At 44.9% G+C, this 27,924-nt stretch overlaps 1 protein-coding gene across 5 annotated transcripts in view; it reads left to right on the top strand.

Moving 5' to 3' along the window:
• RAP1GAP2 (RAP1 GTPase activating protein 2) overlaps window positions 1-27,924 on the top strand; it is a 242,437-nt gene that overhangs the window by 47,973 nt on the left and 166,540 nt on the right. For 4 of the 5 annotated variants that reach the window (XM_090025861.1, XM_090025860.1, XM_090025863.1 and 1 more), the window contains one exon: window positions 9,854-9,889. In XM_090025861.1, the coding sequence (XP_089881987.1) occupies window positions 9,854-9,889 (36 nt within the window). Of the gene's footprint in view, window positions 1-1,132; window positions 1,202-9,853; window positions 9,890-27,924 lie in introns of those variants that run through there. The other variant, XM_090025862.1, reaches the window with a different exon arrangement.

Raw genomic sequence — 27,924 nt, 5'->3', positions numbered from 1 at the left:
ATGGGCGGGTGCATTGGCTGGTCCAATGAGGGAGTTCAACCTCATGGTTTTTGAGTGGGATGTGGATGCTCTGTCCTTTAAAGCTGTTAGAAAATAGCTTTGACCGTAGCATATGATGCAGGCCTGCAAGACTGGCTTACATGTGCGTTTTATGATGGTCTTTTGTTAGACTGCCCACAGCATCTTGAACAGGAGAAGGATTCTGGATTATTTAACATTGTAGGGAAGGTGTGTAAGCAAAGGGATTGGGGAAGGAAGATATGAGTTTTTAATCTTCTTGGTTGCTGTAAGGCCTACTCTAAAACCCACGGAAGTCAATGGGCATCTTTCCCCAATGGGAAATCAGGCCCTTAAAAAGCCCTGTAGAATTCAATAGGGGTGAAATTAGTATGGTTCTGTTAAAGCACATATAGGGCCAGGGTGTCAGCTGGTTAAAATCAATGGAGCTATAGTGATTGCCACCAGCTGGTGATCTGGTCCTGACTGATATCAGCTGCGAGTCAGATTCTCTCTCTAGGGTGCTTTTTTAACTCGTGTCCTTTGGAAAATGGAAACCTCTTAAATTGCATAGGATTGTTTAAAACCTCCCATAGGAAGGGGACATTTTTAGGATACTTCTAATGGAAGATTGTTATCATCGGAGTGCCCACATTTGAATATCAAGCCACTGACTTTTGTGTTTTTATACCAAGGACAAACTGGCATGAAATGTGTCATCCAGCTGATGGCAGGGTCATCTGTTGAACTGGGCTTTGCCTCAGGCTGCCCCCAAAGCTTGTGCTTGAGTACTAGAAGAAATACAATGCACAGGTATTGAAAAGCCTGAGAAAAAGGAAACTGAAGTTTTCTACACTTTTTTTAGCAAGGCTAGCAAGCAGCAGCAGCCAACCCAAAGGAAAGACCCCTCCTTAATCAGCACTTGCACAGCGTTTCAGTGCTGGGTACAGGATGCGGTAAGAGTGGCTTCCCCCCCCTTGCCTCCCGTCCTGCTGCTCAAAAAAAAAGGCTCAGCGCAGCTGAGGGCAGACCAGTTCATTACTTGGCTGCGTCTCCTCCTGGCGTGGTTCCCTCGACTTGCTGCCAGTGGCGGCCCCGAGGTATCGGCACAGGGGGCACAGCCAGCGACACTGGGGAGAGAGGACCCCTGAGCAGCCGTGATGTTTCAGAGGAAGCGCAGCGTCTCGTTTGGAGGCTATGGATGGTGGGTGACTTACCGTCTGCTTGCTGGGGTAATGGTTTAGAAGTGGGGGAAGCTGTTTCATGTTTAGGCTTTCTTTGGGAAATCTTAACCACAAATGCTGAAGGGTTTCCTAGGGTCTGCTTTGATGTAGACCCTGCAGGGGTAAGGGCTTTCCACCAAGCAGTGTGGTTAGAAGGAAACGGGTGAATGCTTTTTAGGGTTTGTCTTTTTCCCCTTCCTTCTGATCGGTGAGGGGGGTAACCCCTTTTAGGTTTCAGTTTGGTGTTTTTACAGGAAATATCTCTTCTGGCCAAAACACTTGATTGTGTTGATGCCAACTGGTGAGGAGACATCTGTATAGGTTTGCAGTGGCTTTCATTGGCTGTATACTCTGTAATAGCAGAGATGCATTGTGTCGTGCTGTAGTTAATCCAGTCGCTTGACATCTTCCGCTTTTTAAACAGAGTATTACAATGCACGTGGGAAACGGTTGTTTTGTTTCCTCCCAAGTTCAATCTTTCCAGAGGTCTTGTCTGATTTACTGCAGATCCTTAGAGGCCAGGATGGATTGTCGGCCATTGATTGATTCATCACTGTACCATTTATCCTCCCTAGTTATTGCTAAGGTTGTCACCTGCTCCCTGATTTAAAAAGCATATTATTTTTGATGTGCCTTTTCCCAGAGATGTGTTGACCTACACAGGAAGTATTTTGAGGAAATGATTTTATTTTCCCCTACCAGACAGCAGTTTATTTTCTGCGTGTTCTATGTGGTCTGGGAACTTGTGATGAGGTTACAATTGATGGGTGCACCAGCAATTTTTTTACTATAAAATAAGCTGATTTATCCATTGGACACAGGTAGAGCATGGGGAGAAAGAGGTTCCTGCCATGATGCTCATCTAGTATCTCACTCTCATTCTAACTTAAAGGTATGGGAGGCTAGTTCACTGACCATTGTGCATTGGACTTGGTATTGAGCCTGAAAGGGAGCCTGCTTTATCCCAGTGTTGGTTGTGATTGTAGTTTTAAGTGTACGGATGTTTCTTTTGAAATACGCTGATTTGACAATGCCCCCCCCCATAAACCACCCCCCCCCCCCCAAAAAAAACCCCATTTTGACTTCAAGTTGACTGAGGTTTTTTGATGAAATTTTTCTGAGTACCTCACTATGTTAAAGTGGAAGAACTTCCTTTGAGCAATCTTGTTTTGACTTGTAGAAGTTAGGAAGATTGGAAGGAAGCACTTTTATGAGGCCAGTTAGAGTTCAGGAATTAGTATTTGTTTTGCAGGAAAACTTCACATTTTTGTTCCAATGTTGGAAACTCAATATGTCAGAAATTCCAAGTCTGGACCAGCTCTCAGTTGAGTGTAACCAAACACTTATTCCTTGAGTCTCGCTTGGGATGCCGCCATACTCATTTGACATAGGTTGCCACATGTCAACTTCAAATGCAGGTAGACTAGCTTAAAAAGACCCGTACCCCTGGATTTTTATCCCCTCATTGGAACCCCAGGACGACCTTCCCAGAGGGACCGATCCATACTGGCCAGTATGGCAATGCCTGAATCACTTGTGCATGCAAACTGAAAGATGGAAAAACAAACACAATCAAATAGGACTACTCTAATGACACAAATATATGTGAATGTGGTGAAGTGCCCGCTGTGAAGCACCTGCTCATTTGTTCACCCCTGGGTGAGACCAGTATGAAGGAGGACAAAGCATCAAAGTTTCTTGCTTTTTGGATCACCATTTAAGCATTGATGTGAACCCTAAACAGTGTTTTTTCAGGTGGGGTCAATGTCTTCCTGACTCCAGTATCTTCTGACGTAGAGGAAAACCTAGAAACCTGTCTGGGTGGCCAATTCACACGGGATGTATGCGGTACTAGAGATAAGTAGATGGATAGAATACAGGTTATGGGGTGTGAAGTTAAGAGGAAAACGCATATATATTTTTGTGCTTCCAATGTGAAGACTTCCAAATAAAGTTGACTGGAGAAACACGGTGATCATGCAGATTGTTGGGAGAGCCAGGGCTTTGCAAACAAAGTATGCTTTTGCTGCATAGAGCACCTTTCCCATAACTTAAGCCTCACTGTTAATCTAAACCCAAGTTCAGTGTGTTGGCTCGTGTGATTAATCTAGGCTCAGTTATAATGCTCTTGCTCAGGTGGGATAGTGCTCAATCCTGTCTCGTTGAAGTTCCTGGACCCAGTGTGTATTTGTACTATTTAACATGCAGAATTCGGCTTCTGAATGTCTTAAGCCGGTGATTCTCAACTTCTTTAGACTTGAAGCACCCCTGGACAGGCTCAAGGCACCCGTCAGAAAATGTCAGCTCTTTGTTTTCACTCTTTTTTGGACTACGGAAAAACAATAGAGCAATTCTTCCGTTGCAAAGAACTATTTAGAAAGACTACAACTGTGGACTTATATTTGAAATCTCTGGGTTTATCTTGTGAATTGTGCTTTTAGGCCTAACAGTGCCAACATTGTGGCACCCCATGGCACCCTAGAAAGGATGTCAAGGAACCCCAGGGTGCTGTGGCACCCCTGTTGAGAATCACTGCCTTAAGGACATGAAATAACATATCAGTATAGCTGATGTGTCCTCCAAGGTGAAGGAGGGAAGTAATAGCAGATTCCAAGACTAAGGGGCTAGGATTCATAGAGGGCTGAAACAAAAGGGATTTTACACTCGCTCCAAAATGGAATTGCTTATCATTGGAAATTTTGAAGACCGTGAGACCCTAGGAAAAGGTTTACATGAAGAAAATATAGCTGTGTGATGTGCCTCCTGCTGTTTTTCCCTCATGGTAGTCTTGTTGATCTAGGGTGAGGCATCAGTAACCTTTTCTGTTTGAAATAAATTGAATAAAAAGCAGCAGCAGCAGTGTAGATAGAGTACCAGTCTGCTTGAATGCATTTAATGCACTAAATACCATTCCTCTGCAGGAAACCATAGGGGCCTTGGAGCAGAGGACTAAGTTTAGAAATCTCAACAGCAACCAATAAGTTAAAGAGCTCCAGGTGCCCAGACCATCTCTAAATCAGGCCAGTTTCCTATAGATGGATATATAAGAGCAGTGAAACTTGCCCTACAGGATCATCCATCTGCCCTGGGATCAAAGCAGTGGACAGAACCAGCTGCTGCAGTGGAAAAATCCTACAGAAGGCAATTATGCGATTCCTCCTATGCCCCGGTACTGATGTTACTGGCTGCAAGTCCAAACCATGAAGGTTTATAACTCTTCCAAAAACACCTCTGCCACCTGCTGCTCATTAATCTAACTCCAGATGCCCTTGATGTCTACACCAGTGGCGTGGTAGGGGCTGATACCCAAACTCAAAAATCTGGCTTTGCTTTTACCAGGGTAAGAAAAGATTTTAGCCACTGCTATAGCTAATGAGGGTCAGGACTGCAAGGCTTGGTCAGTGCACTAGGTGTGAGTGATTTCCAGTGTCGGTGTTTTAGCTGACTGTTAAGTAAAAACAAACAACCAAAAAAAGCCACTTCTGTTTACCAGAAAGGAAGTGACCTGCTAACACACTTGGCACCTTGCATCTCTCCATCTCACCACAATTGAATAGAGGTGCAGTTGGTAGGTTGGTTTCAGACACACCCTTTCTGTGAGAACCCTGCAAATAGTGTTTGCGAGTCGTTGGACAAAGCTGCATTCCTCTTCCTCCAGTACTTGCTAGTTTCCAGCACCGGGTGCATTTTAGACTAGTTTTGCTTTCCTGGCTGCATTTCTCTCTGGGTTGAGTGAATCTGGCTCTTGGCCAACTTGGGTGATGACACCCTTGCACAACACTCTTCTGTTCTGTTTTTCGAAGAATGGGGAAGAGCCAAAGTGTGGCAGAAATCGCAACTAATTAGATCCAGTGGAGTGGGAGAAGGGATTATTACTATCCTGTTTTACAAGAGGATGTTTAAGCACAAAGACGAGAGGGTAGAATGGGCATTGGTCTGAGATGGTTAGGAATAGCAGCATATTTTGCCTCACTGAATGACATGACCCGTGAGGTCCCTCTGATTTTGGGACTCAGGCAGTATTATGCAGCGAGTTAACACTGGGGTCAAGAGTTTCAGATCACAAGAACGCAGTGCCTTTTTGTAATAGAAATTAGAACTAAAATAAAATGCCTGCAGTGATAACTGCTGTCTCGTTACAGAGCTGGTTCTGAAAAAGCCAAAGCTCTTATGATGGACTCCTTATACCCTATTGCTTTTTACCCGTGCCCTTTCCAAGACCTAGCTCTGGGCAAAACTCTGTTTCTATCAGCTCTTTGCAGCCTGAGGCCCATGGACACGTGCCTGGAAGTGGGTGACGGTTTTTTGTCCCCTTTCTCCTCCCAGAATCTGTTATATCACACAAGTACATGTGCCGCCCAGCCTCCGAGCGACTGCTAGGACTGTGTGTGTATGCCATGGAGGCAGAATCAAAAGTAGTCTGGGAGTTGTGGGTGGCAGGCTGTGTGTGTGAGAATTTAGTGTTGTGAAGCAGAAAGACCTGCCTCGTAGCAGGTGATGAGGAAACTCTGGTTTTCCTTCCTAAGGTGGGGTCATAGTAAGTGTGTGGAGACTCCTGATTAGAACAGGTCCTAATTATAGTCATCTCAACACTCTGGTTTCTTGAAGCAAGGTTGTTTTTCTGGGTAGCAGACCAACAGATTTCTCTCTGAGTTTGCATCGGCATGAAATCCATTTTCTTCAGCTCTGTCGTGTTGCCTATAAATATTTCAGCACGGATCCTCAAAGAGCAAATGGTATCATTTACCCACAATCCACTTAGCTCATTTGCAGTAGTTAAAAACTTCAGGCAACAGGAATTTGGAGAAATATGCTTTTAGGTTCAGCTTGACTTACTGAGACCCGAGAACGGCATTAGCACTTAGCAGCTAATGATGCTTTTCAGTTGACCCTGCCTAGAGCTAATTTGGGAATATAGCATAGCATATTTATTTTTAGGGGCAATAATGTGCTCAGTCTTTAGAAACTGAGAACATTATCGGATGTTAAAGAGGGGCGGTGATGTAAATTACTTCGGAGCCCCGTAAAGTCTAGGGGGATATACTCATCCACTTCCATCCAGTGAGAGTCGGATTAGGGTTCTGAGCCTTCAAATGATGAGCTGTATCCTGCAAGCCTGACTTCTGAGGGTACCTCTTATTCACAGGAGTAGCAGCTTTGCTATTTTTCATGGATTTTTTGACCCTCTTGGCTCCAATCCCTAGCACAGGGAACAATTTGTCCGAGTCTGCAGCAGTGGAGCTCTAGGGGAGGCTGAATGGGTGACCTGTTGTGTCCTTCATGGGCTCACCTTTTCCAGTGTTACCAAAGGTCTGGAGGGGGAGTAGTGGGTCTTATTAAACTTTCCAAACAATGTACAGTGGAGGAGAGAGTGCATATGCTACTGCCACATCTCATCCTGAGCCATCACCCCAGATGCACCGTCTTGGGCAGATCAGTTCAAACTCCTGTCCCTACTTGTGCATTACATAGCTACACGCCTGCAAGGCACTAGTGAACAGAAACTCTATATACTTTCCCCTGGGCCATGATGAAAGGTGAGGGTACAGCACGGCTGTGTGTCAGACACCTCTGCAAGACATTTGAGAGAGGATCACAAAAGCCTCCGTGTGCCGCCGGGAAATATAGTTTGTGAAGGGTGAACTGTTGAATGGCTTTGTTGGGTTACTGAGAAGGGCCTGAGCTGGAGTAATGACTATTTTGCCCTTCTAGTGAAACTGTTCTCTGGGCTGTAAAAATGTTACAAACATTGGTACAGATCGCTTTCTCCCCTTTCATAGAGGGAAACTTGTGCTCAGAGAAGGTGATTGTGTTGCCTTTTCAGGGAGCTACTGTCTACAGAAGTGAAACCAAATCTACTGAGTCTTGTCATTTTTTGAGGTTTTGACCCTGAGAAGAAAGAAACTTACCATTTTGAGAGGAGCCAGCTATGGAGTCTTACTGTAAATGTGGCTTCAGCAGGCCCAACCCAAATCTGCTGGAAGGTTTGCCATTGAATAAAATGACCCATCACCAAGCCGTGCCTGGCTGAGGGCTCCAGCCTGGTGTGTCCCGAGTTCCAGAAACAAAGAAATATGGGGATTATTAAGGGGTTACTGTAGATTATAAATGGGATCAGAGCCAGCTTGCCCTATGCTTTTATTTTGCACTTGTGAAACATTTGCTGGAGGAAGGGAGGAAATACCCAGTGTATACAGTGGAGGTTAAGTTTGGCACAACTGGCAGGAGGACATTGCATAAGAATTAACATGCGAGATGTGAATGTGGGCTAGACCTAGCTTTATGTTCAGCTCCTTTGTAAGGTGAGAACACCGCTGTGTTTTCCAAGAGAGGCTGATCTCTTGCACAAATGCCACTCTTAATAACTTCATTGAAAATGGTGATATTTTAAAGTGACATTGATGTAAGTGACATCAGAATCTGGCCTGGTGTTGCCTAGCTAACCTGAGTGGCCTGCTCTTGATAGGGGAATTTGCTCTTCGGAGTAAGCTCAGGTAAAGTTACTTATGGATGGGGAAAGAACATTTCAGAGGCAGTAAATATTTCCTGCGATTGCAAAAGCAGATTTTTTTGATGTATGGAATTAATTCAATGTGATAAATTGCATATGCAGTTGCTGCCAACAGACCCAGGTTTTACATTTTGAGATATTAATCCTATCTGTTTTAATTAATCTTGAGGTTGCCTTGAGTGCTTCTCTCGCAACTCTCATTTTTAAAAGTCCCAAATAAATAGACGATGTCTCGGGATCATAAGTCCCTAGGAATCAGATAACTTGATGCTTTGTTACATAATATGAGATGTCACCTTCAAATGTTAGCTGCAGCTTCCATACAGTGATGCTGATGTAGGTAAAAGGCAGATGGGGATATAGAAGTACAGACCTATGAACAGCCGGGTGATAGCATAGCAGAGGCTGATTTTAATACATGGCTGTCGCCATGTTCCTTATCCATAAGAAAACACTGGTTTTAGCATAGCAGCAAATGGAGATTGTAGGATTTATTATAACATTCTTGGTGTATTTAATGTTGTCTGGACTCTTTCCAACCTATCAATCTTGTTAGACTGGGCTCATCTATAAGATACAATTTCTGCCTTTCGTCTTTCAATTATAACTCTGATTTAGTCTTTTAAATCCTCTGTGAATGATCTGTGTCTGAGCAAGCATGCAGGCAAGCTCGTGGCTCAGTGGACATGTCCCTGGTCTGGGGTCCATCGGCAGGTTTATGCTACCTTCAACTGTGCTAGGAAATGCTGCTTTGCAAACAAGCCTTGCTCTCTCTGCAAGAAGTCTAGTCTGATTGCTATGCACATTGTGTGCCCAGCACCGCTCTTAAGTCTTGGGTGCGCAGATTGGCACGTGCCCAGAGCCACTCTAGCAGTGACAACAACTTCCATCTCTTGTCACACGTGCAGCGAGAGTAGTGAGCAGGGGCTGTGTGCACTTGGACAGAGGTTTAGCTCTGCCCCAAGGGACCTGGATGCCTCTGTCTCAAGCCTCCCACGTGAAATGGGGCAAATCACTTCAGCCCTGTGTCCACACACAAAACTATACCTTTGGAGGAACAAAAAAGCCTTTGTGACAGGCTTACAGATACGGTGAGCTTGTTTTAATCCTGTGGCTGCCAAGATGGATCTTTTTAAGGATAATAGGGGCGGGGGAATGGGTAGAGGAACCTGAAGGTATTTTCACCAGGTAAGCATTTTTGTCTGTCTGCTCTTCTACCACTTGGCATAATGGTGCCCTGAATATAAGTATAGGACTGTCCGATCTGCCAAGACTATTGTTTTATTGTGTGGTTTAGATCACTAAGCCAAAACACTACACAAACCTCTCCCCTAAGCTGCTTGTGACTTGACACTTTCATTTAGGGAGAAGGTATGTCTTAATATATTGAATTACAACAAAAGGGTTCAAGAAACCTTTTTTTCCTGGATTGTCAGCCAAGGCAGAGTGAGTTGGGACATAAAGATGCTCTGAATACAAAGATCCCTTCCATGTAGTAGTTATACCTTACCAGAAGCTTGAATAAAGATGAGCGCAAAACCCACAAAGGTCCCAACGATTGCAATGGGTGTTAGGTGCCTAAATACCTTTGTGGATCTGGATCTGACTGATGTAGAGCTGACTGGATTATTTCTGATTGGCTGTGGCATGAGATCCAGTGACAAGCTAGGAGCTTCCACTCTGGGGAATAGCTTCACAATAAAACCCCATTGTCCATAGCAGCATAGAAAGACCATTTTAGTAGTCAGTGTGGACAGCTGGCTGTTTCTGATCTAAGTTTTGCTGCCAATGGTTGTTTGCTTCCTGTACATCTCTGGTGCTTTAAATGATCCAGCAGGATCTTTTTAATTGGTTCCCAACTATATACAATTCATGAGTTATCTTGTTGCTTACTTTCTGGTGTGGTCAAGTAGAACATGCTATTTCATGGTTGAGCTTTTTGCATTGATGGAAGTCACTCCATTTGAATATATTAAACTTCAGAAGGAGAAAGCCAGTCTAGTCCATCTTGTCAGCAACCCAGAAGTCACACAATGCATGCAGGAGAAAAAGGACTGGCAATGTCTAGAAGATCCAAACACCAGTGGATATTTGGTAACTCTTTTCTTTTCCCTTTTCCCAGGATTGACAAGGCCATGCTTGCCAGCCTGAAGATGAAGTAAGTAACTGATTGGATTTTTCTCTTATATTATGCTACCTTTGTGTCAGGCTTTTAAATGGGTAACTATGGAGGATCTGATCAACTAGTTCGATTTTGGGCTTATCAGTGGATTTAGATGTGTACTGGGGTGTGAATTCTGAGCAATTTTATCTTTAGTCAAGGTAGAGTTGTGGGCCACCACCCGGCTGATGAATCCATCCAAGAGCCTATCCACAGGGTGGACCAGCAGGGCTTCCAGCTTGAGCACCTTTACTGATATCCACTATGACACTATGGTTTGTGAGCGAGGTGGTATCTGGGGAGCTCCTCGACTTCACTTAAATCAGTGGGGGCCAATGTTTTTTGGTAGGTGTGCTACAAATAGGCCCTGCACCCTCCCTGAGTGCCACTCCTAATCCCCTTCCCCTGCCCATGCTGCGGCTCTGCTGTCTGCTTCCTTCACCATCCTCCCTGCTTAATCTGCATCTCTGCTTTCTGCCACTGGGTTCCCTGCTCCCACCCCTGCCTGCTGTATGCCACGTATAGGGACTGCTTGTGCCACAGCGGGCACCCCTGATGTAAACCAACATCATTGTTTTGCCCCATTAATAGAACACTAATTCTTTCTTCGTTTGGGATCAATTTACTTCGCTGCAGAGGGCCCCCAGCCCAAGATATAAGCGTGACTTAAAATCCAACTTAAGCTCTCAACACAGGACTTGAATGGTGTTGAGCCTAAGTCCCCCTCTAGGTCATTTGGGATGGGAAGGTCTCCTGAGGAAAGAGGTGGCAGCCCCATTCATTTGAATAACTGCAACCTTGGAGAACAAGGCTTCAGGGGAGCCAAGATTTCACCCGGAGACTTTCGAGCCAGTAGGGACCCTTACAAAGGTCTCTTCTGACCCCCATGTGATGTGTGGCTGACAATGCATGGGTAAGATAAACAGAAAGCCTTCTACTTCTCTGTTTTTGATTATTTCCTCATTTCGTTAGTGGAGCTATTTTTAGGCACCTTACACTGCTTATTTTCCTCTGAAGTTCAAGGTGATTCATATACTCGACGATTATAATAAATACAATGACTGTCTTTTAAATGGGGCTAAGGCTGTATAATAAGACCGTGTCTAATTTATAAGCTGTCAGCTTCCTTTGGAGAACTCAATGGCATTGGCCATCTCTCACCTTTATGACATGGATCAATCACCAGGACCTCTGCTTCTTTGGGTGCTATGTCTTGTACTACTGGAAAAAATGGATCTGCTTTTAAATCAAGGGGTTTCTCCATGGGATTATGCTTTAGTTGGGCTGTATTGCTTTTCCAGTGCTCCTTTTACCTATTGCTAGGCACAAATTCTTCATGTTAAATACATTATGTATGGCATTTTCAAAGAAGCCTTAAGGAGGCAGGTATCAAACCTCATTAAAATTCACCTAAGGCTGCTTGGGAAAAATCTCAGGTGGGGCTGAAGGTGGCTTAAAAATGAGGACGTGCCTAACGACCCTTTCATCCTTTTGCGCTGCATGGAGGCAACTGGGTTAATTATACATGGCACAACAGGAACATCTACTGGAGTGTCCTACATCCCTGACAAACAACTTACCCACTAGCTTAGTGACTGTGCTGGAGGTGTTGCGGGGGAGGGGGAGCATTGGTCTTGGAAACAGGGAGATTAGCAAGGATTTGATTTTGTCATGCACAGGAATGGAAATCGGTTGTAAGATGTCAGTGTTCTGGGTAGTGTGGTTGTTACTTGCCAGCCAGGCGAAGGCAGGGTGTCATGTGAATACAGCTATATTGCTGCTAGGCTCTAAGTTGCATGGTACTGTGTCAACATACCCTTTCTGCTAGCCCTGCTCCTAGCACATTTAAAGAGGTTGTTTAACTCACTGGTGCCTAGTCTAGCCTAGTGGTCCTAATGTGGTTACTGCCACAGCAATGTTGGGAGGTCTCCGAGTATAGCCATACAGCAAAACAGTGATGCAGCGTAAAGGAGCTTAATCTGGTATAGGTGAGTGTAGCTTAATCAAGCAAGCGAGGGGAACACATAATAGTGTGAATCAAGGTTTCAGACCTGGTGCCATTGCTACAGTCATCACCAAGCTCTTCATCGCCCTTTTCCATCTTTAGCGATTCCAGATCAGTATCACATCTCCAGCATCTTGCACGATGCTTTCTCAGGGTAAACATCATCCTTAGCTCACTGTCTTGACAGACTGTCAAATCTCCCTTGTTAAGTTGACAGGCAGCGGCTTCCACCTGGCACATTTCTGACGCCTTCCTGGATTTTTGTGCGTTATGGTTTGGTTTCATCACTTCCTGGACAATTGCTATTTATGAGTCAATGAGCTAAGGCAATAACATTCCTCGCTCCAGGCAATTCCTGCTTATCTCAGCTCTTCTCAGAGTTTTTTGTCTTGTTCCCTATAGCTTGGAGGTGAACCTGATTTCCATCCACCACTGCTGAGGTATTCACTCTGCTGCCTGTCGTTGGGAGACCACCTCATTTGGGTAGAAGGTGCCCAGATTTCTTTGTCTGGGAACCTCGCTGAGTAATAGTGATGTCTGACATCTGCCTTAGACTTGCCTGCTCTCATTCCTGTTTCAGCTCTGGCCCTGTGTGGCAGCTGCCATTTTTTTAAATCCATGCTCACAATTTAAGGTCTGAACCAACGCATATTGAAGACACTGCAAAATTCCCCAATGTGCTGCTTGTATTGTCAGAATAATGTTTGGTTCCTGCTTTGCCAGCATTGCAGTAAAACTTTATTAGTTAAAGCAAATGATTGCCTTATTCCATGTCTGGGGACAATTACAAGTTCTGCATGCGTGGATCCTTTCACATCACCGAGACAACACAACCTTTTCATTTATAGAGAAGCTCTTGAGGAAATTGTCCAAAGAAGGCCATTCTCTTCACCCAAAAATAACTCAAAATAAGAGCATAAAGCACAAGGACTGTACCTGAAAATGGAGGGCTGGCACTGTCAGGGGCTGTGAAATAGGCTGAATCCTGTCAACACTTTTGGAGAACTCAGCCCCTTCCAGAATCCTGCCCTGAGTCAAACGCAGGCCATACAAAGTGTTTGACTTATCTCTCTTAATCTTCAGAGTGAACTGAACCAGCCCTAGAGAGGGAGGCAAACACCAGCACCTCTCCTGGTATAAGCTCTGCCTCACTCCTTATAACTGAGAGTATTTTTCACATCTTCTGTGGCTGCTGATGACTCTTGCCATCTTCATGTTTCACAAAAGATGCTGGGCGTGTTTCTAGAGAACGAACCGCTAGTGCTACTGATGTGGCAGTAAGGGCAACTGTGTCTCCAGGACATGGCCCATTTTGCTGTGGGCTGTATCCCTAGGCCTTGTCCCTAGATCTTGCAAAACTATTTGCTAGCATTGAAACCCAAGCAATGAGCTCCTGACACAGAACTCAAGCTGTATTATTTATTCAGGTGAAGTCTAGTGGGTCAGGGCCTGGAGCTGGGTTCTGTCCCCAGGCCCATCCCTGACCAACTATGTGACTTTGGACAAGTCACGTCCGCACTGTTTTCCTTCCCACCCCTTGGCTATCCAGTCTATTTTCTTGTAAGCTCTTTGTGGCAGGAACTGTGTGCATGTGTGTGGCCCCAATCACAACTGATATATCCATGCTCTACTTCAAAGCAAACGGTAATCTTCAGGACTCACTCCTGTTGAGTTTGAGCTAATATGAATGAGTAATTGCTCATCTATTTTCCCTAAAAATCATTACTTGCATAAATTATGGTTTAGCATTGAAAATGCAGAGAAATCCCCCTGGGTCACTGCCGGTTGAGTGAGCTGCATGCCCATGGTAAATGGCATAAGAGAAATTTTCCTAATGAGCTCATTGTTGACGCTTTTACTGAATTAATGGGGACTTTAAATCAGGTTCCAGTGTTTACCACTTTGGAAAAAAAAAATCCCTGTGGAATTTTTCCCGTGGTGCTGAGAACGATTTAATTGTTTCTCCTGTATTGCCTTGGGCAGTGTTTTCTGTATTGCTAGGGGCTGTGTCGGCCGTTTGCTTGGTGTGGGCTTTGGTTTCTAGAAACAATTCAGCCACAAAAATGCGCGTTTAACCTGCTTGGTCCAACACAGCATTCAGTCCTGCTTGCTCTACACCTTGTTGTGTTCAAAGAGCTGTGTCAGCGCTAACTACTATTGCTGGCATTGCACCAGACCTGGGTGGTAGGTGATGCTGCCACTGATTGAAAACACCGGGTTTATCCCAGTTAAGTGTTTTGAAACTGTAATGAGAATGTGGCAGCAGGGCAAGGGAAGGAAATGCACAAGTCATATACCTAAAATGGGAAGGGTCTGTCTTCAGTTTGACATGACAGTGACTGGAAGATGGGAAGTGTACCACAATTGAAGGTGTAATTATAGCATGGGGTTAACTTTAGTCCAGACAGCTGGGTACCGGGAGTATTGGAGATATGACAATGTGGCTACCCACCCAAGTAGATGAACAGGTACAGTCTATGCTGAAGCTCATACTGCTGTATCTTCACAACTACTGGTAGCTTAAGGCTAGCTTAGGTGCGCTTGTACATTCTGCAGTCATACCTCTAAATTGCAGCGTAAATGGGGATGCCCTAAGGCGGGGGACCCGAGGGATGTGCATCTGTGCGAAGAGTGCACAAGCTAGGGGGAGGAAGACCGGATGAAATTAATTAATGAAGTTAAGTTTTGAAATCACCCTCTACAGTGATTCTCTGATTTTCCCTGACGACAGCACTTGGGCATCTGGTTGGTTTTAAATGCATGAACTTAGTGGGCTTCTGCTCCATGTGCCGTGTTGGTTCAGAACCAGGATGTTCAACCCCTTATGAAGAGCAGGCTGTAGTGAATCGCAGGAAGTCAGACTGGCGGGAACAATTAGACTGTGAAAATACTTTACAAACGAGTTTGGGAAGCCTCCTGGAGCAAGTTTCTTATGGCGAGAATGGACAAAATGTGGGAAACACTGCACAGGACTTTATCAGCCCAGCACTGGGTTTCTTTTCCACTGATCCGGCCTTTTCTTTTCAGAGTTTCTGGATTTTCAGAAAATGTCAACCCCTCTGCCCACCTTTCCACCTTTCAGTTAAAATTGAGAAAATGGGTTTGCACAAAAACAAACAAAAAGATGCAATCAAAAAGCCTCTTTCTGTAGAGAAAAATTGTGTGATGTAAAGGTCTCCTGTCACAAATCTACTCCCGCTTTTGGAGACGTTCTGATTTAGTTTCTCCCCCTCTATTCCCCACCCAGAGGAAAACATCGTTACAGCTGTAAATATGGGCTGGCTACAGGGTTGGTTCCCATCATGATTCAAATTGAAGGCCTAATCCAAAGCCAACTGAAATAGGAGGGATCCTTTTCCTTGCGTGCTATCGGTGTTTGATCAGGTTTTAATAAACCAAGGACATTAGTCGGTGCTGCTTTTGTTGGGGTAAGTGTGTTTGGGGTCGTCTTTTTCCTTTTGTTTTTGCCTTTTTCCATGCCATCTCTCTGGGTTGACTGGGACGGGACTCTCTCATCTCCATGAGAGAGCAGTGAAATTCTTGCATTCTTCTTTCTCATCAGATTGAAGCTTGCGTGCATCTGTCCTGCAGGGCTGGTACATTTAACAACCTCATTATTTCCGTCCTGCGTCACTCATCAGCATCACAACGGCATACCAATTGCGACCGCTCCTCTTTGAAGAAGACTGGTATTGCTTCTCTTCTCTCGCCACCTCTCCTCCAATGTATTCTTAATCCCAGCAAAATTCTTTGTTCGAACACGCACAAAAACATTCCTATGACACGAGAGCCTAGATGTGAGCAAGCAGTCTACCCCCCCCCCCCCCCCCCCCACACCGCTTTTTGCACTCAGAAATTAGAAGACTGTGCAGCTTTGTTTTTTTTCTTGGTGTTATTAGCTTCAGTTATGTCAGAAATCAAATTATCTGTCTGCTGTTGGCATGAATGAGAATGTTAGGTCAGCCATGTTTCTTTCCCCAAACAGCCTGCGGAGATGAATCTCGCAAGGAAATTGATTCTGTGCGCCTACAAAGCCTATCAAGTCATGATAGAGAAATGAAAACTATTACCTCACAGGCGGGAGCTAAGAAATGATATTTTAAACATTTATGAAATGTCACCTAAGGTTCACTGAATTATGACTTTCAGGAGGAGATCATCAGCTATTTAAGCAGGAGTGATTTTTCATTGCTCTCCATAAGCTACTTTCAGAAAACAAGGACTCTTTGTCCACTAAAACCCCAAGAGTTTTCCTCCAGGTTTTTGGCTCCTGTGTTGAAACAACCCATTTTTAGAGCCCCTTTCACTTTCCACTTTCACATTTCTTGGGCTATTTCAGCAGTATCAGTCTAGTTATTGTTCCAGAGTCTGAGTGGTGTTTATACCAGCAAAGTTATTCCTGAATGGAAAGGAAGCAAGCTATGCTGCTATAAAACACAGTTTATACCAGGACAACTGCACCTGCATTAGCTATGTCCAGTAACATGTCTCTACTCCTAGCAGTATAAAATCTGTGGGTTACCCAGGCCATCTCATATCTGAGAAAGGACGGGTTTGAAGAAACATTGTGCAGTTTACAACCGTTGTTACAAACGTTGTGCGATTAAACCAAACCCACCCGTGTTCAAAAGGTCAACGATGGCACTCAAATGGCCTTTTCTAGGCCTCTCAAATTAAGCTAATTTTCAGCCTGTGTTGAGGGAGGGGTTCACTTCCCTTTCTGTGTGAGGTCCTGGTGTCTTTATACATTTGTCAGCTCTTACACATAAAAGGAAGTGTGAGTTCTCACCAAAAACCCCCAAAAAACCTGCCTCCAAACCCACCCAGGAGCCTGTTTTGTCTCCCATCTAATCTGTGTCACATCACATAGAATCAAGTCAATTCAAATGTTCAGAGCTGCGTTGTGTAACATCCAACTGACGTGACATGTTGTGACAAATTGTCAGATAAAGGACAAAGTGACTTGTCAGGTCACAGATGTATAAACAGAAGACCTTTCCTGGAGATATTATACACATAAGACTTTTTTTTCTCTTCTCTAAGCAAGAAGCCAGGATTAGTGGTGTTGGGACAGATCTCTGTATGTTCCCAGGGCCAACGTGTGCCTCTGCACAAACCTATTGCAGACCCTGTGAACAGAAGCAGCTTTGGCTCACTACGACTAGATGAGCAACTGGAAGAAGTTTGTTTAATGCCTGGTATTTACAGCTAATGAATTTCTTAAATCCATAATACTTCTGGTTCCAGGCAGATTGCCTCATTAAATGTGTCTCTCTATGCCCAGCTTGAGCCACAATCGATATTTGTATGAAGCTTTAAATGCGTGTGTGCACACGCACATGTACACATGTGTGCTCATGCATGCACAGTTTTAAAAAGAAGGAAATGATTGTTGAAGCCCCTGGCTGTGATGCATTTTGCTGGGTTGAGGCAATTAAAAAAAAAAAAAAAAATTACTCCAACTCATGAATAAAATGACGAGCTGCTTTATGCAAGGCAGAGGTCACTTGGAGGGCATGTGGCACTTTTGGAAGCATTTTTTTTTTTTTAAACTCACCAAGTTATGGTAATGAATGAATATTCAGCACCTGCAAATTATGGCCGTTATCTTCCAGTTCCAATGGGGTTCCTGTTACTGGATCCAGCTGGAAGGTTTGGACGCTATGCTCTAAACTCTTTGGGTTGGGGACTGCCTGCTCTGATTCTGGTCATATCTCTCCAGATGGAGCAATTCATCAATTTTGATTGTGCTCTCTACGGACTAAATTAGTATTAAAGTCTGTAGAATGGCAGGAAGCTCACGCCATATGCAGTTCCTCAGTTAAATGGGCAGGAATAGATGTTGATGCCGCCATGTGCAGAAATGAATGTTAATCCCAGTATTCATTCCTGCCCGGGGCAGGGGGTCGGACTTGATGATCTGCTCAGGTCCCTTCCGACCCTAACAACTACGAAACAGTCAAGGTCTAATCCCATAGGTGACTTGTAGGGGGGCATGGTGGGGCACATGCCCCCCCTGAGCTTGGTTGCTGCCACTGCCACTGCCAGCTTCTGCAGGTGATCACCTCGCTGATGCTGCCACCCACAAATTGTGCCCCTCCCCCCCAAGTCTCAGGAGGCACCAGTCATTCATGCCTAATCGCCCTCGTACTGAAGGGAGATTTTATGTTAATTTAAGTGGGTGCAGATTTTGGCCCTTATTGGCCAAGATTCTGACCTATTATAAAAGCATAGCTGCAAAAAAAAAAAAAAAAAAAAAAGCCCGATCCTGTCAAGCTGCAAAAAAAAAAAAAAAAAAGGCCCGATCCTGTCAGTACTTACCACCAAGCTGCAGTAGACTTGCTCATGACTGTACACCAAACCATAAGGCCATATCCACAATGGAATAGTAGTGGGAGTTAAGTGCCTAAATACCTTAGAGTAGCGATTGTCAACCAGATGCCACCAGATCCTTTGAAGGGTGCTGTGAGGTATGAGGAGATAAGCAGAGAAACATAAGCTCAGGCTTGTCTCTGTCTGCCTGGTCCCCCATCTCCACTGCCCCATCCCTCTGCAAGGTGGTAAACACTGTGTGATAGACATTAGTTTTTGAAATTTGGTGCCACTGAATTCACAAAGTTATGGAGGGCTGCCTTGAGTCTAATGAGGGGGACCTCGAGTCCAAAAAGTTTGAGAACCACTGTCTCAGAGGATCTGGGCCAAGGTATTTGCAGGATCTGGTTTTGGGGTAGGAAAGGATGTTTTAGACATGCATGAGTAGGGAATTACTTAATTGGTGGTTTCCCAGTGGAAACTGTGAAAAGTGACGGTATCCGTGATCAACAGGAAATATTCCACCAGCTGCGATTTCCTGCAAAATCAACCCCCCAACCCTCTCCCAGTGCGATATTCATACAATACTGTGTTTTAGAATCTCCCAATGCTTGCCATGGTACTTAGACAACACTTTCATATACTTAGGATTTACTGGCTGTCTGGGATTTACCACTCCACCAATCTGCAGCAAGGATCAGGCCACTGGGAAATGCCTGCAAAATTGGCCCTTCATGCTGCAAGCAAGAGGTGAAAATGGCTTTGTCTCACTGTGAGTTAAGTAAGTCCCTATGCCTGAGTCAGACTCCGTTCTGAAGGCTGCCACACCTGTTTTCTCTATGCCAGCTTGTGCTCATGGTTAATAATCCCAGCCTAATACACTTGGTTCAGCAATGAACTGTGTGCAGGTGCAGTGCTATTACAAAGGTGTGATAATTGCCCATTTGTGTGGGTAGGATTTATATTCATTTTGCATTTAAAAAAAAAAAAAATTTGGAAAAAAAACAACATAGGCCAATTTTGGGTACTTAGATACTGTAGCAACGGACACCTTAGGAACACTGAAAATAGATAATGTAGGTAGACATGAGGCTTAGTTATATAGTACACAGTCATAAAGCACAAGTTCTATAACGCAGTGCTTTCATTGCACCGCTAAGTTAATTAGTGTGGGATCTGGAGCTGTAGACAGCTGCTGAGCTGCTGGTCCTACCTATATCAGTATTACCTGAGATACCAGGGTAGGCTCTGAATTTTAGCTGATGCACAGAAGCACTGGATATTACTAACTTTAAAGGTAGCTGACAGTGTTCAGCATATCTTGGCTGGTACCCTCTTAGGTTTGGATCCAGAGATATGAGAAAACAACTCTGGAAACCAGAGAGGGGCTGGCACGTAAGCCATGCTGGTTCATCAAGGGAGAGTGGCGCTTAAGGGTCACATGCGATGATTGAAGTAATGGCACTTGGGTTGATATTGCTCTGAAACATGTGCTGCTGTTTCCTTTAGGGGGTGGGGGTGTGTGTTTGCAGAATGGAGCAAGCTCCTAGGAAGTGAAACACATAGTCGTTTCCCATCTCTGTTAAAGATTGTTGGGCCCATCACTTCACACGTCTTCACTGGAATAGCGCTGCTTTTCATAATCCGATACAACTAGCAAGGGATGTTTAGGAGTCAAATGAGGTGGCATCTCAGCCTAATTCTTTACTGAATGACTAGGAATTCAGGAGCAAAATTAGTTCACTGAGACTGGTTGCATCTCTTGTGCGTAAGCATTGAAAATTCACTTTTCAATTTCTCTGGCTGGCTGGCTGAGAGAGACTGAATTCATTCCCATTGCAGCATGCCTTGTTTCTTTACTGATTCCTCTTGAACTGAGGGTAAATTAAACTCCCAATATACCCTACCCTCTTTCCTGGCATTCCTAGCTGCAAGCCCTACCCATTAAGTCAGTCCTGGGAGCTATAAGTCAGAACTGCAGCACAAGTCTGGTGTTACACAGGCTTTCTCAATCCTGCATGCAGGGCTGGTTCAGATGTCTTTCAGAGCAACTTGAAGGCTGCTGTAGGTTGTATCAACTGCCAGAGGGAGTCACTGCAGCATCTCAGCCATGTTGGTGTTTTGCCAGCCCCATCCAATCCAGGCAGTAGGGAGTGGGCTGAGGTAGGGATCACTGTGCAAGTGCCAACGCCAAATGATCCCTCCCGGTTGGGGTTGTCCTCCCGCCTTCCGTTACACCAGCTCCATGGCTAAGTTGATACAAGGTGCTTCCTCTCACCTGGAGGCCTTGGGTTCAAGAGCTAAAGCCTAGGACTGCCCAACTTGAACTCAAGGATTAAGTACTTGGCACTTAACTTCACAAGTTAAGTCAAGATTTTGGGGTGATGAGAGAGAGAGCCCTTTAAAGACACCCTCTTTTTCAGAACGGGTGGATCCACACATTTCTGAAAGTCAGGTTCCTTTAAGGTATTCCAGACCGGGCACCCAAAATCTCTAGTCCTTTTGGAAACTGTCCCTCATCTACCATTTAGGAGCAGACTCTTCTTATCTCTCGTCAGCCTCCCAGGAAGATCAGTAGCAGCGGGTCATGCTTACACCCAACTGCCTGGTCTGATACTTGTAAGCAAAAATGAGACCATTTAGACTGGGTGCCATTCCAAACCAGTACTAAGAACTCCACGTTACAGTAGGGAAGTGTTTAAAAATGCAGCAGCTGAGGCGTCTGCAGCCTGTAAGAGACTTGCACTGTCCTTGTCTGCTGTCCTGCCAGTTGTTTTGTTAGTTGAATTAATAAACCCTGATATATACAGGTGGCACCAGGGGCTGAGAGCATTTTGCGTGCGTGTGTGTGTGTGTCTTTTTATTTTTAATTTGGTTTTCATTAGTTCCTATGGTAACCGTGAATATGTCTGTTGAGGGATTTGAAATTAGAGAAAATGAGTAGACATTACGGAGCAGGAGCGTTGGAGAAGAAGAGGCAGATTGATAACCTTGGCGTCTTAGTTAGCAATTTAGTTGGCCTAATTTTATTAAAGAAAGCCTAGGGACATACCTTGAGTTGCGATTAACGAGTGAATACTCTGCGGGAAGACAAAGCGTCTTCTGGCTACTGCTGCCTCCTGCCCGAACCCCAACCGCTGATAACCTGCCACATTCCCTGGGCAGCCTTCAAAATGCACAGGAGGCTCTGGTGAGTTGCTGGGGGTTTCTCTGGGTATTAGATCTGTCGTGGCCCACTAGGGTTTTTGATTCATAAGGGGGTGAGAATCTAAAGCTTTTCAAGTCTTAGAGTTGCTGAGTGCACTTTTCCCTTTCTTGCTTTGCTTTTTGATGGAGCCTTCACAGAGGCTAATGATCCTGTTGCACAGCTTGCTTTCAGTGTTAGTTTGTCATGGTCCCGGGATAGTGGGGAGACTCCTGTTCTGTGGGATACTGGGATGACTTTTCTGACTGTTTTTAGCTTTCTTCCCTTCTCTAAGTCTTGCTGCAACTTGTTCTCTAGGACAGCACTGTGCAGTAGACAGAGCACTACTCTGGAAAGAGGCTTGAGAGAGGTTTTGCCCAGCATTACAGGAAATACTTACATTCCCTCTAAACCGGGCTCGGTGAGGATTTGCAGACCAATGAGATGTACATTGCAGAGGAGGCTTTCCCAGTGGATTGCTGCAGCCTGCAGCACCTCTCATTACGGTTGGGGCCACCTGATGGCTCTGCCAAGGACCACGTGAAAGGAGGTTGCTGGGGCGCTCTGCCCACTGTACTGTGGGGAAGCATCTGTGTTGCAGCAGACTTTGCCAAAGACAACCCAAGTGCAATCCCTGGTGAGGAGCTGGGGAGCTGATAGAGCATGGAGCCCGGGTGGGTTGGATGAGGAGGTGTTGGCAGTGCAGACCCAATACTGCAGGTTGTGCTGTGGGACATGTTCCAGCACTGTCCAGTTTATCTCTGAATTTACGGTTTACATCTCTAAATGTTAAGAAAAGCACAAACACTGGCATGGGGGATCCTCCTGGACAGCACAGGTCTGGCATCGTTAGTCTGCTTTTAAACTTGGGAGGTGACCATGGAGACTATGCTCTCCTACGGCAAACAGTTCACAATGATGTCTTTTGAGTGTGTGTGTGTGTATAGGCTCCTTTGTTTCAACTACAGACACAGCATGGCAAGCCTCTCAGTGTTGAGGGGCAACTCAGAAAGCTTTTTACCTGAGTGCTTTGCCTTCTCATCAAAGCAAGAGCCCAAACCTGTTACGCTTGCCTGTTGCAAAGCCAGAATTTTTTTCTTTAAAGCTCTTAGACTCAGGAGCAAGTGGGGTGGATATATTGGCAGCTATATTCCAATTTCCTTTATTGATGTGATTTTTGCATCAAGGAGAGAGGCCCCCAGAGCCCTGGATGGGTGCCGATAGCTGCATTTTAACAATGCAAAGAAATAAATAGAAGATGCCAGGGACCTCTGTAGGGCAGTGCTGCTGGCAGCTTGGAGAGCTGCCAGAGCTAGAGCCAATTTCATCCAAATCTGTGATGCAGGGTTCTGTGATTCTTGGCGCTAGCCCCTTTCTACTGTGCATTTTGTTCTTGTGCTTTCTACTTGTATTTTACATCCTTCACTTGAACTGTTTGCTCCAGAGGTTAAATGCTTCCACCCACATGCAGCAGCAGGGAGTGGTGAGTGGCTGGTCATAGGTTTCGAGAGCTATGTTGAGGCGAGGTGCGTAACCTGGGTCGAGCTACCAGCTGCCATTCACTAACATGACCTGACAGTACAAGTGTTTCTCAGAGTCCTGAGATTTTCAGCTAGATGAAAGGCATGTTGGACCAGAGCAAGACTTCACTGACCATCTGTTACCTGGTGTAAGCTGTTGGAGCTCCACTCAAGTCAGTGGCCCCATGCCATGTCGTACCACCTGAGGATCTGATTGTTTGTCTTCATAGATCCCTCTGCTAGCTCAGTGGATGATTTCTCCATGTGGATGATCCAGATTGATTTCCCCATGTGGATCCCTCTCCCCTCAATGAGCAACCCTGACTGGTGACCAGCTGGAGCGTGGAAGCTCATGGAAGCAGGGGTTTAACCAACTCCTTGCCTGTTGGCCCTGTCACAAGAGGAAATAATCAGCCTAGGGGGCTTACTGTTCGCATTTGGTGGGACATAATGAGAAACCACAAGCTGTAGATTATAACCTACAAAGAACCATTTTCTGCTTCCAAAATGATGAAGAGCACAGTGTAAAAAGAGTCACGAAATGATTGTGTCTCAGTGGAACAGAAGAACCTTATACCACCAATTACCCAGGGAAAGTGTCTACAAGTGTGAATGGTTGCTGGTAATGGGAAAAGAGAAATAATGAGGGATTTGTTTGACCTTTGTAAAATGAAATGTGCCCAGACTTGGGGCTTTTTAATATTTGATGGGCAGGAGCAGAGTTAATGGCAGTTGAGTGGATAATTTAGCTTCTTATCAGTTCATTCATTGATTATTGTCATCATCTTTCTCTGCTTATATCTATGTTCCTTGAAGGCAAAACTGGATCGGGAGCCAGGGCTGCAGGACACATTGGTGCTGGTCAAATCCTCCTGGTTTTGTTACCACCTACTAAAATGGATCACTGCCTGCAGATGGGTGGTTTGCATGTACACCTACCTAGGGAGAAGCTTGTGCCCTACCAAAGAGGCCCACACATTAATGCTGAAATCAACACCATAAAATGACTGCAAAGCATCGGTCTTGACTAGCCAGAGCTGACTTGTTTTTTTATTTTTTGACATCGGGTTTTTGGCTGTCGGAGGTTGAGTGACACTTCCCTGGGTAATTTCCCCCATCTCCTGCCCATGTTAAGTCCCTATAATTCAGTACATTATTAAAGCTGTAGTGGAGGGAAAACTAATTCCTCCCAGACTGTGTGTCTGAGCTGGGATCTTTTCCCCATGCAGGGTGTGTGTTTGTGGAGAGCATATTAAAGGATGAACAGTTGCATAAAGCACTGGGGGAGGTGAATAGAAAGTTCTGTAGTTCTACAAATAGACTAATTTAATTGAAACTTTCTGAGACTTCACTGAAGTTAGGTTTTGTTGGATGTATTCTCAATTTTGCAGCTGCTCCCAGCCTGCTGGGCATCAAGTTAGAGCAGTGATCCTCAATCAGGGTGTCTCGAGATTCTTTCAAGGGGGACACACAATGTTAGCGCTGTTACGTGTGCAAGCACAAATCGCAAGATCAGCTCAGAAGTTTTTAATAGGAATCCATAGAGTTAAAAACATTCTCACCAGCTGCGGGCTTTCTGAGTTCTTTGCAACAGCAGAATTGCTCTATTATTTTTTCTGTAGTAAAAAAAAAAAATGAGTACAGATTTAGAAGCTGGCAGTTTCTGAGGGGTGCCTTGAGTCTAAAAAGGTTGAGCTAGAGACTCAGGAGCTGTAAAGGTGAATCTCTGCCGATTGAATTAATGAGCCAAATTCTCTAGTTGAAAGGTCTAAAGGATCCATGTGCTTTGTGGGCTGGGCAGAGAGGAGTCGTGTGATATACATGTGTCAGTGGGCCGCACTAGTACCTGCAAACTTAGGGAGATGTGGATACAAACTCAGATCTAAGTTAGGCAGCTTTAGCACATCTCGAGTAAAACTTGTTTTTGTACTTGGGACTAGGGACATGTGAGGTGCATTGGTTATGCTTTGCCAGAGGCTATGCAGATGGTTGTCTCTAGCTTTCCTTTAACCCATGAGTTTTCCTTCATTTTTCTGGTGCCAAAGAACCCCAAGCCATTCAAAGGAAAACTCACTCAGAACGCCATAAGCTTCTGCAGTTGTTTCACTTCAGACCTGGGGGACCAGGGCTTGAGGCAGATAAAGCTCCACCTGTTTTCCCCAGCTGAGGATCTACCTGTAAGAAGTTTGCTGCGTTTCTGCACAGCCATGAGCTAGCTTGGCATTTTCCTCTATCCTTGCCTCAGTTTGCTTTTAGGGGTTGTGAGCCCACTGGCCAATCAGAGCTGTTCTTGCAGAATATGCATGTAACGGATTCCAAAACCAGATGAGTTCTTTGTGGTTTTGGGGTTTGTCACAAACATCATGTAGTTTCTCTTCCTACTAGAAGAGCATCACACACACGTACACTGTGATTCACCTATTTGTTTTGGGTACAGACTGTCCTGTGCAGGAAGCTCACCTGGAACAGATCGATCGTTTGTCTTAGGAGACCCCATTAAATCCTTCCCACGATTTCCACAGTACTGTCGTTTGACCTATATTTAAAGATCCACCACTCCCAGTTCTTCCATTTCTGCTCTTCCCTTAGGCACTATCCTAAAGCAGATTCTTCTGCATGCTAAATAGGGGAAGGAAGATTTATTATTCCTCTCTTCATATGGCAGGAGAGATCATAGGCTACTTTGTTTAATGCTGACTTCTGCGCCTAGATCCTCAGCTTATATAACACAGCATTGTGCCTTTGGACTTAAGGAGGACTTAGACCAGGCTTCAGGTATATCCCTGACTTGTAGCTCAAGAATAACTGGACATAGACAGTGAGCTAGGAGGATTTAAAAAGAAAATCTGAGTTAGAGACAGGATTACAAGAACATTTGGTTACACCTGGCTATTGTATAGTAAGCTCAGCCTTTTCTTCCTAATGAGAAGTTCTGCTCAACACAGATGTGGGAAAAAAATAAAAGAACTGTGACTCCTATCTGACTTCTGGTTTTGGGCCCACTGGCCACATGTTAATCTCTGGGTCTGTAATTGGTGAGAATACTAGGGGCTTTATTACACAGTCCCACTGGCAATGGGTAGATGCAGTGGCATGGCAAGTTAGGTAACGTCAGCGTTAAAGCTGTCATGGCAGTGCCCACAGGGCTAGGGTGATGAGCTGGAAGTTGGTGCTTGGCTGCAGGACACGTGCCAAACGTGTGAAGTGAAATTAGCAAGAAACTGACAAGCAAATCTCGTGCTTTCACATTGAGTCAGTAAAACCACTCGCTTATCAGCTGTGTCTCAACCGCAGGGACCGAGGGCTCCACCCTGCTTGTTTAAAGGGCACCTTAGCAAACTAGTGTGGTGCATTAAACTCGCTTCCTGATTTTGGCTTACCAACGTGCAAGGTGGCTTCGGGACTCTGCAACGAGGCGGAGCCAATTTCCGAATCCCTGAGCACCAACGTTCCTCTGTCCGTTCAGAAACGGGATGTGTATTCTGAGCAGAGATGCCTTGTACCATAACCCAGCGGGAAAACTTTTCTTTGGGCGATGGCTCAGTTGCTGCTTTTAGCATGGTCACCTCCATGTGCTGCAATCCGCTGGTTATGTGTGTATTCGTGAGGGTACTGCCTTTTATTGTCAGACTTACCAAAAGGCTAGAGAACCTACTGCTCTTACTCATGGAAGGAAACACACAGCAATTTACAGTCAAATACCGTTGTTTGAGCGGTGGGGCTCAAGCTACCAGACACGCAAGTGGCTCAAGTTATCGAGGCAGTTGGAATGGGAAGTGGTGGTGGTGGGGTGAACTGTGAACAACTGTAGTACTCCTGAGGAAGCGGGAAGCCTTGCGTTGCTTTAATTTAACCCTTCCCTGGATAAAATTGGATTTAGCATTTTTCTTGGAGATCTTCCAAACTGTTCTCCCCACTCTCTTTCTTACCTGCTTCTGCTCACCTGGCTGCAGTGTCCACAAGGTGGTGTGGGTGTCATCCTGTAGCTATACTGTAGTTCTATGAAAAAATCCATCAGCTTCCTGTGAGAATCCTACATGAGAACTGAATCGCCGTGGCACCTAACTATCATTTTGCACGAGCATTTTGGGTGAGATTTGCAGCACTACCATGTATCCAACATGGGCACACATACCATACATGCTAGTCCATCAGTCCCTTGTTTATTGTATACTCTAGCCACGACGGTGAGAACCATCATGTACATGCTAGCTCATTGTATAACCCACACAGCAAACTGGTTTCCTGCTTGGAGATGCCTTTCAGCTTTGCCTATACCATGGTTTCCGTAGCAACCAACATACTGTGTTTCAATCAGGAACTAGTGGATGGTGATTTAAAAAAAAAAAAGGAGAAAACGGACAGGTGGCCTGAACAAAACCCCTTATTTTTGGTAGGGTGATGTACCGCTTAAATTGCCAGCTGTTTAGAAAAGTCCTGCATGAGCTCACCAGAATTGCTACTCCCTTAATAAGAAGTCAACCCAGACTGGAAGCAATAGAGGCAGCAAAAGTTCCTCCACTTTCACCTGTTTCCTTAGTTCTATTAATTCCAGTAAAATTAAAGAAAAGATTGGCTATGTTTGCATTTACCATTATGTTTCTGAAGGCTCCCGGTTCTCTCTGGATGTTGCTTGAGTGTGTGTGTGTGTGTGTGTGTGTGTGTGTGTGTGTGTGAGAGAGAGAGAGAGAGAGAGAGAGAGTTTGGAAAGTTATGTGCAGTTCCAAGGACAATGCACACACATGGGCATTCATCTGCATCTGCTGCAATTAGTTTGCAGAGAGGCCTATTAAATGAAATCCAGGGCCTGTAAATGCAAAGATTCAGACTTTGTGAGAGTGAGTGTATTGGCTAAGGACAAACTCTTCACAATTCAGGTCTTTTCAACTTGGACCCATCTTTAATCATAGTTAATTCTGTGCAAAGCGTTTTGTCCTGTGCTTGTGTTGGATTATTTCCAGGCCCATTTTTGCAAAGGGTGTGGTTAGGATAACTAATAAGCATCGGGCTA

This window comes from Crocodylus siamensis, chromosome 13, assembly GCF_052110815.1.
Source record: "Crocodylus siamensis isolate JL-2025a chromosome 13, ASM5211081v1, whole genome shotgun sequence".
NCBI lineage: Eukaryota > Metazoa > Chordata > Crocodylia > Crocodylidae > Crocodylus > Crocodylus siamensis.
This window is presented reverse-complemented; position numbering and strand designations above follow the sequence as displayed.